The 18137-nt window shown below is 43.9% G+C and overlaps 1 protein-coding gene across 6 annotated transcripts in view; it reads left to right on the top strand.

Annotated features, from left to right (window-relative positions):
- AP-1gamma (adaptor protein complex 1, gamma subunit) overlaps positions 1 to 17544 on the top strand; it is a 213650-nt gene extending 196106 nt beyond the window's left edge. For all 6 annotated transcript variants that reach the window (XM_050191373.3, XM_050191372.3, XM_050191375.3 and 3 more), the window contains exons 17-20: positions 169 to 329; positions 3435 to 3533; positions 9495 to 9599; positions 15894 to 17544. In XM_050191373.3, the coding sequence (XP_050047330.1) occupies positions 169 to 329; positions 3435 to 3533; positions 9495 to 9596 (362 nt within the window). In that variant the 3' untranslated portion in view covers positions 9597 to 9599; positions 15894 to 17544. The remainder of the gene's footprint in view (positions 1 to 168; positions 330 to 3434; positions 3534 to 9494; positions 9600 to 15893) is intronic.
- Positions 17545 to 18137: the final 593 nt, after the last annotated feature.

Raw genomic sequence — 18137 nt, 5'->3', positions numbered from 1 at the left:
GATTATCAGTTTTAAGCTGCACCAAAATGAGCTGAAGCTTACTGCTTCTAAATGTGGAATATTTCTGCCAGAAAAAAAAAATGCTTAATGCTTCTTGGAATATCCTAACCCTGTTCTCAGTGACCGTTCTTTTATATACTGGCTGCTTATTGTTTCCTCATGATGCAGGCATTCCCCCAATGACAGTGTTTGAAAAAGACGGCTTGAAGTTAGACTTTGCCTTCGAGAAAGAGCCATCAAGCCCACAGACAGCAGTGATTCACCTGACAGCCATCAATCTGTCATCCTGCCCCATGACCGATTTCCTGTTTCAGGCAGCTGTCCCAAAGGTGAGCGTAGAGCAAGCATCTCTGTTAGTCTTACTCGTTGGGTTATGCACCAAGATTCAAGATAGCTTGTTGTTCTCAAGTTATTTTTTATGCAAGTGCTATTAGAAAATTTAAATCCCCACATTTTCAGTAGGTTCCATTGCCATGAAAACAAATGTCTTAATGTATTTATTGCAGATGAAGCTTGGAACCTAATTTTATTTTAAAGTTTGTATGAGCTGTCGACTGGAAAGTACAAAATCTAACAATATAGGCAACAATGTTACTAAATGGTTGGGCTTGATTCTTATGAAGCGCACTTGCTGCTGTTTTCTTAGGTTGCAACTGACTAAACCGATGTGATGTTCCTGTCATCCCTTATATTCTCCCCAAACGTAGAATGCTACTGTTTAACTGGAGTGTTCAGTAATTAGTAAGTAAAAAGAAAAAAACACCCTTGATTGTTGTGCGCACCCGTTTGCCGTCGTCTAAAAGAAAAGAAAGTCCTTTACAGTACTGCGCACCTCATTCTTTCATACAGAAATACAACTTTCTCTCATTTGGAAAAAACAAAGGTTTACTCTTAATGCACTTAAGTTACGATAAACAAAAAAAGTCAAAGTTTCGGCCAAAATGTGAAGCATCAATTATGATAGCAAATTAGTAGGCAGCTATACAAAAAGTTAGGAAAGTAGTTTCATCGGCCATATGAACTTGTAAACATTCGCTTACTAACTAAATTAACAAGCATGGTGTCACGCGTCCACAAGCATACGTGAACATGTCACACTCGGTGACCGCGGAAACTCTTTATCAAAACACTGGAGTGAGGAAGTGCGGTAGCAGGAGCAAGAGAATTTACCTTTGTGCGGCCTCTCACTTCAACGCGAACCAAGAGGCGAGAACACTGCGCAGTGTGCCTGGATGTATAGACTCTTGTCTCCATTGCAGATCGCTTTGAAGATAGGGGCTATATGATAGGGGCTGCGCGGCCGCGCCGTATGTAGCAGCCGCCAGTGTAGAACACCCCTCCTGTTTGCGCCATCCCACACACAAGTTTTGGAAACTCTGAACGCCCGTGATGCGGCCCCATTTTCGTCCGTCTCTGCACATGTGATCGCTTTCCTTTGAATTGCGGCATCGTGAGGAACTCGGCATGTCTTCGCAGTTGGCACTTCCATGCTGATAGAGCAAATGCAGAAAATGGAAAGACCGGGAAGGCGGACGGTGCACTAACCTAAGCCAAAGGAAGCATTGCCTAAGCACACATACCGTATTTACTCGCATAATGATCGCACCCCGAACTTGCCGCAGCGATATGTCGTGTGCCAAGTCTAGCTAATAATGATCGCGCTTACCATCTGTAAAATGCTACACGAACGACTCTTCAAGACAAACCAAGCGGTCTGCACGCGCCAAACATTCTTAAGTAGATGCCTCATTTCATTACTTTCGTCACTTTCCGCACTTCCATGACTAAAAAAAAGCTGCAACCAAACTTGCCTTTATTATGTGTAGGCTTTATAATGGTTGTGGTCAACCAAAAACAAAAAAGGCGCCTGAAATGAAAACAGCCTGAAAATGAAATCGCCAGTCAGAAGTGACACAGGTCTTTAGAAAAAAATCAAGTCAGTGTCTATTGGTATTGAAATGGCTCTGTGAGTTCGACCAAGGTCATTTTCACGAGCATATCCACATTAAATTGCGATTACAAAGTCAAATTCAGCAGTTGTACCTTTAGGAGGTTTGACTAGATTTATGATGGTGATAACATACTGAGACCACAATGCTGCAATGGGCAGAAATTAAATAGTTCCAGCATTTGACAATCCAGCGACTTCAAGCCGTAAGGCTCACCAGTCATTGGGGATGGCTGATTATAATACTTTATTCTGACCTTCATCCTCACCTGCAGATTAAATGTAACAAGCTGATTATATTTTAGAATACAGATATAGCAGTCTCAAAAAACTGGGCATGATGCAAACTGACAGTTTGATAGGGTGCCAGGCATTATCCGCAGTGCGAGCGTGTATGGCGAATCCCGCACATTGTCCGCTACAGGGCGTCCCGAGAAGGCACAAAAGACAATTCTCGCTATCAAAGCAGAGGATGCGTAGTAAAGAAAAGCATTACTTATGTGGCCACCTTACTAAGAAAGAAAATTTAGCTTCAGCTGTAGTTTTAATGAGCTTTCCATCGTGCAGCCAAAAGTGCCCGGTCTCAAGGGGGAGGGGGGGGGGGGGGCAAATGCCCCCCCCCCCCCTCGGTAGATACGCCTATGCCCCTGTGTAGCTGCCAGCATGCTATAGGAGGCTAAAGGAAAGAGAAAGCCATGCATTGGTGCGATAACTACCTCTAACTCAGCTTATGTTTGAAGGATTAAAAAAGTTCTTGCAGCCTGAGATTCGTGAGGTGAAGATACATTACAGCTTAGATTTAACAATACTGCCATCGCACGACATCCAGACTTGGGTAGTCTTCGCGGAAAGACCTACTCTGGTAATAGTCCTTTATTGGAAACAATTAACACCAGCGCTGTGCGATTTGTGGGTTCACGCTGAATAAGTTTCATTCATTTGCTATTCACAGTGCAAGTCTGTGGCGACACAATGCATGTCTGTATAGGCTGGTTTTATTCTGCGCTGTGTCCATCTCTACCTTATTCTGAGTAAAAATGTGGAACGAGCACTTCGAGTGCGAGGTGCACCATGGTCTTGCATCCAGGCGAGCTTCTGGGTTAGCGTTGCGATCAATATTCATTCATTGAAGTGAACTGGAAGTTACCCATTTTCTCTAGAACAGAACAAAAACTAGAAATCGAAATATTTAATTCTAACGCCTATGTCCAAGAAGCTATGCCAAGAAACTAGCAGGTGATGAGAGACTGAGGCAAAGAACTTAGAAGTGCAGGTCAGTATAGTTGTGCTTCAGGGATTCCAACAGTGCTGTATCCCTTATGTAGAGAAGTGTTCAGGTGATAATGCTGTCATTGCTCTGCCTTAGCATAATGCTAATGCACTATTTTGTGTGGCTGTTGAAGAACCAATCAAGTAGTATGTGTACTGACAGTGTGTGCAGTGTCTTTGATGCCAGTGTTGTTAAGGATGAACATATTTTTAACAGACATTCCAGCTGCAGATGCTTCCACCAGATGGCTCTGTGGTACAACCAAACAGTTCTGGATGCGTAAGACAAACCATCAAGGTGACAAGTCCTCACAAAGTAAGCAGCTTCTTTTTTTTTTTTATTCTTGTTAAAGTTACTGTTACAGCTCAGACCACTTATAACATAACTGCTTATAGTGCTGGTCTGCATATACATAATGCGGTCTTTTCTGGCTCCCGTTTATCTTCCTGTAGAGCTCAGTGCATGAGCATACTGCTTATAATGCAGCTGCACGAGACGAAATACGAGTTATAATGTGATTGCCAGGAAATCCCACAAACAAGCACAGCAGCGAGCACACTTCTCAACTAGGTGCGCTGGTAAAGGGGAGAGCTGTGAGAGCGATGCAGAGGAGGATGAGATGCTTATCAAGCAAACATACAAGGAACGGAGGAGAAAATAAATGCGGCAGCAGCATGCTTGAGCTCAGCGGGTGCACGGTGGTTGCTAGGCAATCGAAGCCATTTGCTACGGCCACTTGTCTGTGGCGTGTGGTTTGCACCGAATGCATGTGCATTGTCGCTCTTTTGCTCTGTGCAAAAAGTAAATACGCTTGCCAACTCAGTTTTTTCAGGCACGGACAAGATTGCGAAAATGTCTGAATTATTGGGCAGGCAGGAAAACCAAATTTTGGTGGTAAAATCAAAATGCTTATTGCAACTCAAGCACCGTGGAAAAATAGGTCAAGGCCGCATGTGTGTTTTCTGTTTGCCCATTGCCATGCGCGCTGTTGCCATGTGCATATATCACGTGGGACCTTCGCGACGCTGTGATTTTAAACTTCGTTCTACAAATTCATCAGTTGGAAACGCTGTCCATGCGTGCTTTTGCCATTCCCACCAGTGCATGCCCTTTTTGCTATTACGCATTTATCGTATTTCCTGGTTGATCACTTGCAAACCCTGCATCACATGCTCTGCAGTCATGTGCACATGGCAGTCTGTGCACATGATTTTGTGCCAGATCAACAGGTATTCGTCTACAGGCATGAACACATATCAAGGTCAAACTTTGATAATCCCCGCCACGTAGGCCTAACCAGCGCCATCTTGTCGGGAGTCAGCAGCCGAAATTATGCTTGGGTGCAGAGTGAATGAAATGCTTTGCAGCGACTGTGTGGCACCATGAAAACGGAGGAACTGCATCGTCAACAAAAGTGAGGGTACATCCCGATCATATGCTTCGATTCCTGGACACATCCGGCTGTTTCGTCTAGGTGCTTGACATGTGCACATCCTTTGAATAATGTTTTCATTAAAATACAGTACCCTTATACTACTGTGGAAATTCACAACTGTGGCGACTTACGTTATAAATGGTCTATGCTGTAATTGAAATGTTTTTTTGCTTGCATTCAATGTTGTTCGTGTATTTTACTTCATCTTCAACACTCAGGTAAAAGTGTTAGTATTACGATATTGCTAAACCTTCAAATGGCTTTTATGAGTCGTACTCATCATGAAGCAACAAATTCTACCTGTGGCGGAGAGCTTAATAACTCTTTACATTAATACAGTTGCATATTACAGCTGACTCACATTATTTTTACCTTGTAGGGACATGCAAAATCATTTTGAATTATCCTAGGATATCCTAGATTTGCTTGCTATAAAATGTCGCACTTCTGCTCGAAAGGCAAAGCTTTGATAGCTATAGCAAAGTATTAGACTATTACAGCTGACTCACATTATTTTTACCTTGTAGGGACATGCAAAATCATTTTGAATTATCCTAGGATGTCCTAGATTTGCTTGCTATAAAATGTCGCACTTCTGCTCGAAAGGCAAAGCTTTGATAGCTATAGCAAAGTATTAGACTATTACATAAAGCAAGGCCCATAGTTTTATGGGCATTTTAAATTTCTGTAAACATTCACTTACAGAAACCGACCGACATTCTGGGCCTCGTGGGGAAGGAAAAATAGTCTGAAAAATTCATGCAGCAAAAAGTTTTTTTTTAATTTTTAGAAAATTTGTAAAGCTTAGAATTACTTTAAGAAAATCTCTAATAATGCCCTGCCTCATGCTACGCTTGGAGACGATCAGATTTGCTTCAATTTGCGCAAGAGTGACGTCTCCAATACAGTTGTCAAGAGTGTCACTGTGTTGACAATCTCCGTTGGTGCCATGGAGATCCAAGAAACGAACCGCATTTAGTTGCACCACTTGGCTCTGGCGAAGACACAGGAGGTGGCACCGAGCACACAAATGTGAAGCCACACAAACGCACAAAGATGCAACGTCTCCAAGACACACTTGCTCTGCATGCAGAATGGCAACCAAAACTTTAAAAAAAAAAAAGGAAAATGAAAAGGATTCTGCACCTAGTGATTATAGTACTAGTGCTAACTGAAAGAAAGAAAGGAAAAAAGAAATGGGTCTTCTGGAGAGTTTTGTCAGCCAAAGAAGAGCGGGCATGGCCTCCAAGACTGGAGGATAATGCACGCCATAGAGTTTCTCACTATAACACCTAGAGGGAAATCTGGTGCCACCATCTATGGGAGTTTCTTAAGGAGCACCGTGCCATCATGGGAATGACGGTATATGTGTCTGCGAGGCTCATGTTTGCTGGTGTTGTAAGAGGCTTCATCTAGAATGTAGATATGGCTACACAAATAATGCGCTCTTAAAGTAACAGGGTGTCTACCAACCGGGAAAACTGGGAATTTTCAGGGATATTGAGTAGTCTGGAAAAACTCAGGGAAAGCTCGGGGAATTAGTGCCTCTATCAGGGAAAATTATCTAATTTTACTGAAAGGGAACGAAAGTCGCGGTAATGCTGGCTCAAGTAACAGAGAGGAATAGTAACGAATTGTCTTTGATGCCGTGTTGTCGGCTGGAGGAGTTACCAGAGTATAGCCAACGAACGACTATCCGCATGCCAGATAATTCGAACGACTTCGTGGCCACATAGGGTCAATGTATAAGAACGTCTGAAATTTCGGATGCAAGAACCCTTCGCCGTCAGATATTCTGGACTTTTTGCCATGATTGCAGGTCTGAAACGGCATTAATAAAAGTCACAACCGCCGCCATTTTGATAACCTCGCCGTCTTGAGGCACACTAGCACGCAGGTCCGCTGGCAGCCATAGGCACCACCGCGGCAGTGCTAGGCCTAGCTGCTTTGAGGTTCGGTATTAAGCTTCTTGCCGTTCTGTGCCGTGTTTTTCATTGAAAGAATTCGTCGCTGTCAGCAATGGCACCCACACAGCCTTTGTGGTCATTGCGATTGGCTTTGAAGTTCGGAAAGCACAACGTGTTGCATAATGCAGGTTCCCGAAAGTCAGCTTCGCTTCATTACAGCAATGTTACGCTGTGAATCATAAGTGTGGGAAGGGGCAACTGTCACGGGACACAGTATGTATTTCTTATCTATACACACGTGCACCCGCCATCTCCTGTCACAGTACGAGCACCAATATGCCCAATAAGTGTACTGGCAGGTTTTCAGAGCTTTTTCGGGAGCGCCTGTGGAGATTTGAGCCCTTAACGGCTGTAAAAGACATGCATTCCTATTTTTCGGACGTTTTCGTGACCAGAGTCCAAAAAATCGTACGCTGACTGTACAATTGTTCAAGAGGACGCGTTAAATAGTCCATGTGGCGAACGTGCAGCCGAAGGAGAACAAGAAGACAAAGGACATATGCATTGAGCAATGAACGGGAAAGGAAGCATGCCACCGCTTTCTTGAAGGAGCTTGCACTCTAAAAGCGAAGTGTTGGCTGGCGCCGAAATGCAGGTGTCCCTCATCCAAGCAAAAAAAAAAACTCTTTAAAAACAGTGAACCACCGCAACACTGAAGTGTTGTGCGCGGGCTGAGAGTATATCAGGACAGTTGAGGTTGACTTAACCGCTGTTGCGAGAGAATCTCACGTGTGATAAAGTTCGGACCTCATACCAGTTAGCTTGCTATCAGTTGATAGAAATAGCTCATATTCGAAAATATTCTCTATGCATCTCTTTTTTATTCGTATTTGAGAATGTTCGACTCGATTTGCAATGGGTTTTACTATTTCTTTCGAAGATATTTTATTTGCTGTGCATTTTACTAACCCCTCCATTCTGTTTTCTTTTTGAATAAAATAAACACTACCTCTTACTATTCAAACTGAATTACGTTGTTTTTTATTTTTAACATGCTTACTAGAGAGTGACACCATTGGGCGACATGATGTAGGGAGCCCGTCTTGACATAAAACAAAGTTCTAAGTCACTCAGGGAATATTGCAAAGGCACTCAGGGAAAACCTGGAAAACTCGGGGAATTTGGAATTGTCAACTTGGCAGACACCCTGAGTAAAATCTTCATAAAATGTTTCAGTTCATGCATATTACATCTTTACTCACCTACAATGCATGACCAAGCGAAGAAAAGCAAGAACAGACGACAAACTGTTTAAAAGTGAGCACGAATCTTGTTGTCTGTCCTCCAAGTTAGCGGCCCGCTGATACTTTTTACATATCATATAATTGTACATGCAATAACAAGTACTCATAGTTAAACAAAACATGTTTTTATGTAATAATAGAGACAAAACCGCTTTTTATGAGCTGTTTTAGTAGAAAATGAATCATTGTGACAGACGGAATGGTGCTTGCCTGGCTCTCCGAGAATGATGCCGATTTGAAGTCACAATATACCGGCATTCCCATGCATACCATAGCGCAGCAGCGCCAGATTTCTCTCTAGATAATATAGTGAGAAACTCTATGGCGTACGCTCTCTATTAATAGCCTGCACCTCCCAATCTTGGAGGCTATAAAACGGGCTAGCAGAAGCCAAGCCTGGCCAAGCCAGTGGAATATTCAACATGGCGAACACCGAGATCAGGTAGCATGGCTCGGAACGAGCGATTTATCTGGAACATCGAATTTTGGGGCCTAAGTTCTTCTGAAAAGTTGCTCGTGCAAATGCATCACCTCTGTGGGTACCCTGGTGGCACATTTATTAAGTCTGGAATAACCATCAAGTCCAAATTTTTGGAGTCCGAAAAATCCATAAGCGACTGTACTAACTTGCATGGGGCTACATACCCAGAGACACACTTGAACAAAGTTCAGTCTGATTGTTAGCACTCACTATCGCAATGCAGGGGTGATGAGTGCCAGCAGAAGGGAGTGCACATGCTCCTCCCAAAGCAAACGTTCTGTGCTCACATTCCCTTCCCCATTTCAACTGTGCTGTCTCTCCAAAACTCAGCTGATCACACGACCTCCAACACTTGGGCACGAAAAGACAGCGCGCATGAAATTGCCAGCCTTCTCTGCTTGCTCTTGCATGCTCGCCCTTTGGTTGGGCAAGTGCAGTAGGCCGTGTGATATGGAACATGATTATAAGCGCAACACAGTGCACAGGCAGATTAATGCTTACCCAACAGTGAGGCGCAAGCACTCACGTCATTCGTATGGCATCTACTAAGGGCACAACAATTGCACTTGTCGGCACTTCAGTTTCACTATTCTGTGTGAAATCGGCCAGAATTAATTATGCTTTAATAATTGACAGCGTCAACCTTCCGCATTTCTGGAAACTGTTAAGGGCTCCTCGGATGGCGCACTTCAACTGTTTATTGGGATCAATTGGTTGGTTCCTTTGGTTAAAAATTTATTTACTCTTATTTGCGTATTTGTTTATTACTACATTGAGTCACTTTTAAATGTGGTAAAAGTAATCCACAGGAAATATTTTAGTTGTTTTCCTTACTTTTAAGGGATTTCAAATGCCCATATTGTGAAACACCCTGAAAGTTTTTTTTCTCTGAAAATTTCACAAGTTTTGCCAGTTATCAAGTATGTTAAGGTGGCCATTGGCTGTTACTGAAGCAAGGCTATCGCTAATCATTATAAGATATGTTATATGATGTCCTGACTGGTTGATGTGCATGCCGATGTGCATGCTGTTCCTGGTGTTATTTGATGAGTGCAGGAAAAGCACTTTCATTAGTCTGTATTGCCTTCATTTGCTTCACTGTAAGGTTTGCTTGACTGCATAGTACATCCCTGTCATGCTGCCTTATAGAACCCTTTGAGGATGCGAATCAGAATATCCTACAGCATCAATGGTGCTCAAGTCCTGGAGCAGGCTGAAGTGAACAACTTCCCAGCCTCTGTATGGCAGTGAAAGGTAAGCATGGTATTTCTCTTATTGAAAAGACGACTACATAAGTGCTTCCTTTCTTTAAATGCCTGTCCTGTTCACACTTTTTCAATATGACGCCTTACCAACTTGTCCAGTTGACGATCCTTTTGCTTTGCTGGCAGTCATCGCATGTGGGCAGTAAGTAAAAGCGGAACTTAAACAGTAAAAATGAACAAACGGCCTACACCCACCCATTCTACAAGTATTTTCTGGTTGTTTTGCCATTTCTTCAAGCACATGGCTATGGTTACTCTATGTAGTGTCAGGTAATATTGTAATTATAGGGATGTCCTTTTTTCTTTTTTTATGACCTACAAAAAGGTACGCTCTTGTATTCATAGTCTTACATGTGTGTAAGGGCCAAACAATGAAACCCTCCTTACCTCAGTAAGGAAGCCTTCATTGCGGTGAGGCCACCTTATGTCACTTTGAAAGCTTCCTTACTGAGGCACCCTCAGCGAAGGCTTCCTTGGTGCTTCCTCAGTGTAAGGTGGCTGCGAAGCTACCTTCAGGCGTCTTTACGCAGCTCCTGGCCCTGAACGAGCGCTTTACCTCACTGCTTAGCCACATAATGTTTGCTTGCGCATGCGCACTGTCGCCCGCCTGCGGAGAAGCGTGAGCACGGTACGTCTTGCTAGGCATGTTCGTTTCAGTCGCACGTTCGGCGTGAGTAGCGTTCGTAGGCGTTGCTAGGTGTTGCACGACACCGGCGGTGCCAGCGTTGCTGGAGCCTATCAAGTTCTGCGCTATAATAAAGCGTGCGCGTGTCTCTACATCAGCACTTCAATAAAAAATTATGCGGCGATACATCTTTTTATTGAATAATGGTGTTCGCGTAAAGCTCTTACGAGATCATCTTGAACACAGGCATGCGGCAACCGTTCCTTACGTAAGGACGGGTGAAGGGAGCTTTCAGAGTACGCTTGCTTCCTCCATTAGTCCTTTGCTGTAAGGAGGCCTCACGTAAGGTTACGAAGCAGTCGAAGGAAAGGAACATTTCATTGTTTGGGCCTAAATATGGTATAGGTATGAACGAGTTGCCCTTGCAGGGGTTAACATTGATGCCTGTACTATCATATCTCTGTGATGTCATGTTTGAGCTCTTGTAAATGCAAGCCACATTCTTCTTGGATCCAGCTTGCATCCCATGTCTCTTTGAAACAGTGCAGAACTGTCTGATAACAGGCTGGATAAATTAACAGGCAGCTCACTTAAGGGGAGATGCTCCTCGGAAACCTTTTTTCTTTAATATCAATGCTAGGAAAATGAAAATTGTACCACTTATATAGCTTGATATCCTCATTCCAAATCTGTTTTTAGATTTAGCATAGCTCGATGCTTTCATGTCCTAAGTGCCATGCATAGGTGAAAAACAGTTCATGTTTGTGCAGCTACTGGACTAGGCAGTTGGCATGATATAACAGTGCAAAATGGCTTTTCTTGTCCCTAACACTCCACTGAGTGCCGATAACTAAGATAATGCAATTCCCTTGACAGGCAACATTTTGAGAGAATTTCATATCTGGTGCTTTGTTTTCATGCCTGGTACCGAAGGGTATTGGAACATTTTCATTCCTAAAAAATAAATTGATTGCATTAAAACCTAGATAAGTGCATTTTACACACCTTAAAGATTACGCACACCAAATTTGGTCTTGATTGGACCACAATAAGTACATAAAATGTCGTGCACAATAGCCATGTTTGGCCAAAAATGTGAAGCTGAGAAAAACACAAATGAAAGTTATAAAAGTTATTTATTTGTGTTGTAGCACTGAAATCTATATAAAAATTGCACATAATGCAGGCCAGGGTATGTAGATCCAGTGCACAACTTTAGAATTCACCTGCGCCATATGTTCTTGCCTCAAGAGTCTTTGTGAGCACTATGCTGACCCACTCCCTGTGCTGTTACCTTCCGAGCCAACTCCCAAGTTATCTGCCACTGCTTTTGCAGCAGCGAGGTGCACTTTCTTTGTTATGGCGGTGAACGATTTATGGTGCATCAGTTTTGGCAAACCAAGAACTTCACAAAATTGAACGAGTTGATTGTGTCCAGCTGCAATTGCGCGCGCCGCAACCGCTGCCTTGATATTCACGGCGAAACTTTCTCTTGGGCTGGCCGAATTGGGCGCTCCACGGTTAGCGTCGTCTGCCGGAGATGCACGCCGCGACGAATATGTTGACGAAATAACGGACGTAATACACGCCGCATTGTTGCAACACAACTCCGAAAATGACGCGAGTCCTTTCCGTTTTTTGGCCAACTCACAGATAAGAAGGTCGCGCCGACCGCACGCCGGAAATACCGCGGCGCTCACCAGTGTGTTCGCGACGCCGATCTCGCAGATAAAGGTGCTTGCCGTCTCTTCGCCGCTCCTATCTTGATTGTCGAAGATTCTTAACTTTTTCTCCGATGCACTGACGAATTCGTCTGCGCTGTCAACGAATCTTGGGCGGCCGGCCGGCTCTGAACCGTCGGAAGCGCTGCCGTCACCGAGGTTAGGCTTAGCTGCCACGGACGTCTTCATTGCACGCCGCTTGACTTTGAGGCGAGTTCTCTTGAACTTGTGCTTCGACCGATACTCTCGAGATCGAACACTGCGTTTCTTCATGGGATCCATCAAAACAAGGAGCAGAAAAATGCGTGAAAGCCTGGAAACACACCAAGAGAGCTGCGCGCCGCAGGAAGAGCAGACGAGCTGTGGCCGCGCTGGTCTCCTTTCACAAGGAGACCAGCTTGTTTCAAATTTCATCTGTAGAATGCTAGGAAAGACTTGTGCTAAGAATGAGTGGTATGAATTGCACTGAATTATGAAGCTGGTGTAGCCTTATTCACTAATTGTGGCCTGTAATAAAACTGTATAAAAATCTAATTTCTCTTCTCAGTATGGACGTCAGACTCTGGAGTTTTGCAAGACGCGTAGCGCCACCTGCCGTTGCGAAGAGGCAGTAATTGAGTAGTGCGAAGCCCGACTCCCTTGCTAAGTTGCCTATGCAGCTAGCGACTGCGAAACAACGATTTAACTAGATTTTGGTCCATATTGCGAGTGTTTTGCGCATTTAACACCCAGACAGACAGCTATGAATTTCTACGCTAGTCGGACGCGCCGCTGAACTGCCATAAAGCGCTTGCTGGCTCACTCTTCAGACTGATGGCGGAAACGAAGGCAACCGCGATAGCTCCGCGCGCTACGAAGAAAGGCCGCAATATACGTTACTGTTGTGTTGTAAATTGCCATGAACGTGAAGGACGGAATAACAACGTTCAGTTTTACCGATTTCTATCGCGATCGTATTAAGGGGAATGGCGAGAGCGCTGGATACGGGCCGTTCAACCTGTTGGGTAATCGGATTACTTGCATTCCCCACAACACAGCGGCTCGCATGAGAAAGTGCGACAATTTTTTTGTTCTATAATTGTGTTGCGTAGCCCTGACGGAGGACAATGGTAGCCAAGCGAAAACTCAAGAATCTGCAGCCGCCACTTCGTTAGTAACAGAAACAACAACGTTGTGAACCATCCTGCTTATGTGCCATCGATATCTCCACCTTTTAACAGACGTCCGCCTCCGCTTGACTCAACAAGTGCAACGGAGAGAATTGGCAGGTCAGCTTAACCAAGCATTTTGGTTCGTTTATGAATTCAAAATCCTGTTCTAGAGCATCGTTGTATCGCGAGCTCATTTCCACTTTCGGTATTTTGTAAGTCCTGCGCCGATACAGCAAGCACGCTTCGCAATGTGCTGAGCCTGCTCGACTGTGTTTTTCAAATATTCAATGTGAACCAATTTGAAATGCTTAGATTTTTATGCTGATATACAGACAAACCTGATGCTCTCTGTATTTACGAGTTGCAGCACGCCGAAATAACACTTGAGACTTTATTTTATATTGTACACGCACTTCGCCCTGCTGAGCTTCCTTTCCGAAGCGTGGATGGGCAGAAGAAGCTTTCCAGGTCCTTGATTTTTAGGAAACCGGGCCTCAACACAAACGAAAGAGAAGGGTCCATTGTGGCCTATGCACCTTCGCTTGCGGACAGCTCTCCTTGCACTACTCAGTTAGCGCCAAGGCTGCGATGGGGGCGCTGGTGGCGGGTTTTTCCGCAGCGCCGCCTGGGCAGAGTCTGAGGTCTATAGTACATAGTACTAATGTACCTGTTAGGGCCACTCATGTTGGAATGTGCCAATAGTGTCATTGTCACGCTGGCTCATGTCTCACGTGGCTATGGCAGTCATAGAGTTTCCTACAAACATTACTAGGGAAAATTCTGGTGCACGTGTCTATAGGAGCTGCAAGTATTGCAGTTGAGCCAACATGGAAATGATCGGTAGTACACGGATTTGAGTCCCTCTGTTTGAGATGCCTCTGTGACATTCCAAATTATAATTATTAATGAAATATTGGGGTATAAATGTGGCAATTTGTAATAATTATTCATGTGTGCAGAAACTGCCTTCATGTTTGTAAGAAGTATGGTTTCTTGGAAATTTAGAAAGATAAAGCATAATATATAGCCACTACAAGGATGTCTGAAGCCACGAGCACAAAGGTTATACAAATCTATGTACAGTCAACGACTGAATTTTCGGATGCCCAAATTTTCGGACATGCCTGATATTTCGGACGTCTTCGCGGCACCGCCACGAGCCCCATAGAATCAATGTATAAGGACATCTGAAGTTTCGGACGCTCGAACCCCCCGCCGTCCAATTTTCCAGACTTTTTGACGCGACGGAAGGTCCTTTGGCTCCTCGCACATCACCTTTGCGCAGGAAATCGTCTTGCAGCTGAAGCATATCACCGCTTTGAACCACAACTAGCCAAATCTAGCCGTCACACACTGATTTGGTCTGGCCACGCTGGCTCTGTTCATCACCGTACTTCCGGTTCCACCTCCGGCGGAGTTTCCGGAGCGGCGCCATTTCATTTGTTTGCGTAGGCCACATTTTGGCTAGCGTGGTGTGTGGTTGTGCTGTAGTGTCAAGTGTGCTCTGCGACGCTAGGCCTAGGTGCTTCGACGCTCGTCTGCGAACTCCACTGTTCGCAACTTGAGGATTTCGCTTGCCTTCGATGGCCCCCACTCCGTCTTTGTCGACCTCGCTGATGGCATCGAAGCGCGGAAAGCAGTACGGTCGGTTAACGATGGAGAAGAAAGCCGCCATTATTAAGCAAGTCGTAAGCAGCCCATCGCAGGCTGACGTGAGCAAGGAGTTCGGCATGGAGGAAGGAGTCAGGTTGGGGGGGATTCAGAAGACTCCGATGTTGAAAATGAGGAGCCAATGCCTGCGCCGCCTACAAGCGCCGAGTTGACGCGAGCACTGTTGGCTCTTTCATCGGTGTACAGTGCTGACATGACCCTTGCTCAGATCGAGGTGAATATGATCGCATGCAACCGGAACGCCGTCCAAACAACAATCAACAAGTTCTTCAAGCCACTGCAGCAATAATACCGGCTGCCCGACGATGAACATGTACATAATAAACCGGCAGTCGGCTGCATACAGAGTTTTTGAATGCGTTTTTTTATAGCCATTTCACTGATGCTTTCGCAGGGTTTCGGAAACCTGGTACTTCACCCTTTACCTCTAGATCCGAGAAAAAAAAGAAAAAAATGCGTTTTTTGCATGCATTCATTTTTTCGGACTGCCGGAATTTTCGGACGTTTTTACATTCCCTAGAGGGTCCGAAAAATCGGTCGTTGGCTGTATGTACTACTAATCATTCCCATGTTAGCTGAACAGCCACAGCACCAGAGTTGTTTATAATAATGTGGGGGAAACTGTGATGGCAGCCACATGTAATAGCTGCAGAATTAGTGTGGGCTTATTGCTTGGATCATTGTGGCTGGTGTCAGCAATTATTTCTGGTGCATTTAAAGAGGGCAGTTGTTCTTTACTTTGCTTTCCCATGTGACTAAATCATTGACCTTTCTTTGTCCCCATTGATAAACAGCATGCAGAGAGAAAGAAAACATTAATTTTTAAAGGAGAACAAAATATTCCAAGGCCCATTCATCCAGTGGCATAAAAAAGAATCCCGCCTGTTTTCCTGATGCACATTGTGCTGCCGATGGCAGGCTGCACGCGTTTCCAGCTAATGTGGCCATAGTTAAAGGATGCATGCTTAAAAAAGATTTCAAATTACAAAGATACCTGACAGGTTTCATTTGTAGTTTGTATGGATGTTAACGGCAGATATTCTTAGCCTTAGTGGTATCAACTTGGGTGGGTAGAATTTGAATAATCAGAATGGTTGACTTCTTATCTTTTACAGGTTCTTTGTCGCACCACTTCACTCCTGAGAACTTTCAGGTCATGGCGCTGGTGAGCAAGGTGGCTGCTGAGTTCTATCACTGAGCCTCATGCTTAGAAGTGAAAAACTGAAAAGGATAGACGGCTTTGAGAGATGGTGGACATCTGCATGTAAAAGGACTTGGTGGAGAGGAAGGGAATTGAAAAGGAAAAAAGCTATGAGAACTGCTATACAAGTCAGCAGAGGAGCCAAGTGCCATTCTTCCATTCCCCTCTCACATCCTACGCTCCTCATTCCCTTCCTTTTCCAGAGCATCCAAGTAACCTTGCAGCTTTTGTAGGTGCAACCAACATCTTAGTCATTGTTTCCTTCACCTCTCCCCAAAAGGAGGTGCTGCACTGGGCAACCTGACTTTGTTAAAAGTGTGTTGCACTGTGCAACAGTGACTCCACATGTTGGATCACTCTAATGATATGCCCCTTTTTTGTTGTTACAGAACATGTTTAGGCATGCTACAAATGCTGTGTGAAACATGAAATATGACCGACCTGTTTTTTTCCTTATCACTTTCACCCTTGTGTTTTGCTCTTCATGTTTTTCTTCTTTTGTGCACTTTGCTCAAGCATTTAGATTTTGAGATGCCATGCTGGCAGTTTTTTTTTTCTCTCTCTCTCTCTCTATAAGAGGCCAGCAGATAGAACAGGCCAAGGTGCTCTGGGTGTGCATAGCCATTCCATCCACAGGACATATGGGGGACAGGAATGATTGTGAGCTGTTTTAAGTCCCTTGTGTCCTTACCAGATTCCTTTTTTTTTTGTCTTTGTCTTTTGCTTACTGGAACTGTGAGATGTAGGACACCAGTGCTTACGGATGTATAAAGAATGTGTACCCGTGAGCACTCACCATTGCAGGATGTTTTAGAAAGAGGGAATTATGTGGAGCTACCTACACATAAGTTTGTTGCCTGCATCACCTTTTGCCAAAGGCTGTCGGGATCGGGGATGCTTCATATATTAGCCGAGTGAATGTTTATGGCAGGGAACAGCAGTGGCGAACACAGTCTTTGCAAACTTTTATTTTAGGGATGATAATGTAAATAGCCTGTGTTTTCATGCATTCTTTTTCTTGTTCGAGTGTAGTGCAGCGCTATGATCTGTCCAGAGAGAATTTATACACACCTACAATATATATATATATATATATATATATATATTGGTGAGTGCTAAGATGTAAGAGAAAGAAGGTTGAGAGGAACGTGAAGAGTGATGTATCAGAAGGTGTTGCGAACGAGCCCACTGTAACCAAGTGTTCCATACTGGAAAAAGATAAGTGCCGTTATTCAATATTTCAGAGCCGTGCAATGGTATCTGGGGTTCTCTGGAAATGTGCAGTTTGGTTCCTCTGTTTAGAGCAAATAATTGTGTGCAAGATATTTCAGTGTTTGCAATTGCTCTGTAGGAGTCTAGGCATTACACAATTTTTGTAAAAAGGAAATTGGTCGCATATATACATGTTGAGTTTCACTGATGTGACACTTTCTCTGCTTGCGATAATTGAGCGAACGTGGCTTGTTTTTTTTTTTTTAGTTGGACTGTGTGAGGGTTTATGGAATGGTTGTTGTTTAGGAGTGCTTGTTTAACTTAAAAAAATAATAAAATAATGAACATTTTTATATGGTGGTGTGGTATGGTTGTGTACTTTTCTTTCATTGCCTTACTCAACAAGCCACAAGTGTAAAAGAAATTAGAAAACATCCTTTCTTGATTGTTTGTTCTGGTTATGACTCTTCAGTCTCATTACGATGTATGATTAGTCACAATGTTTCCAATAAGCATGAGAAAATTCGAAATTCCATAGTCTAGTAAAGGGGCCTAGTATATAGCAGACAAGTGGTAGTGGGGTGTAAATGCAATACAAGTTCAAGAATCGGTTCAGTGCACTGAGTAATCACCTTGGCTTTGTTTAATAGCTTTCTGGCCACGGAATTCTATTTCAGGTATTCTATGCTCATAAGCCTTGGGCAGCTTTAGGTGCTAATTCAAGTGTGCACAGAAGTTGTGTCATTACCTAGGTATACTTTGTGGTGCAAAATACATTTCTTGAAAAGGGACAGAAGAAAGGAAGGCACTTCACTGTCTTCCTTTCTTCTGTCCCTTTTCAGGAAATGTATTTTTCGCCACAAGGTATACCTAGGAAATCTAAGCACCAACTTGCCCAAGAAGTTCTTTTGTGTCATTACAGAGCTTGGGTATGTGTACTTCTCTA

The sequence above is a fragment of the Dermacentor andersoni genome, chromosome 1 (assembly GCF_023375885.2).
Source record: "Dermacentor andersoni chromosome 1, qqDerAnde1_hic_scaffold, whole genome shotgun sequence".
NCBI lineage: Eukaryota > Metazoa > Arthropoda > Arachnida > Ixodida > Ixodidae > Dermacentor > Dermacentor andersoni.
Note: the sequence above shows the minus strand (reverse complement) of the source record. Positions and strands in the feature narration are given on the sequence as shown.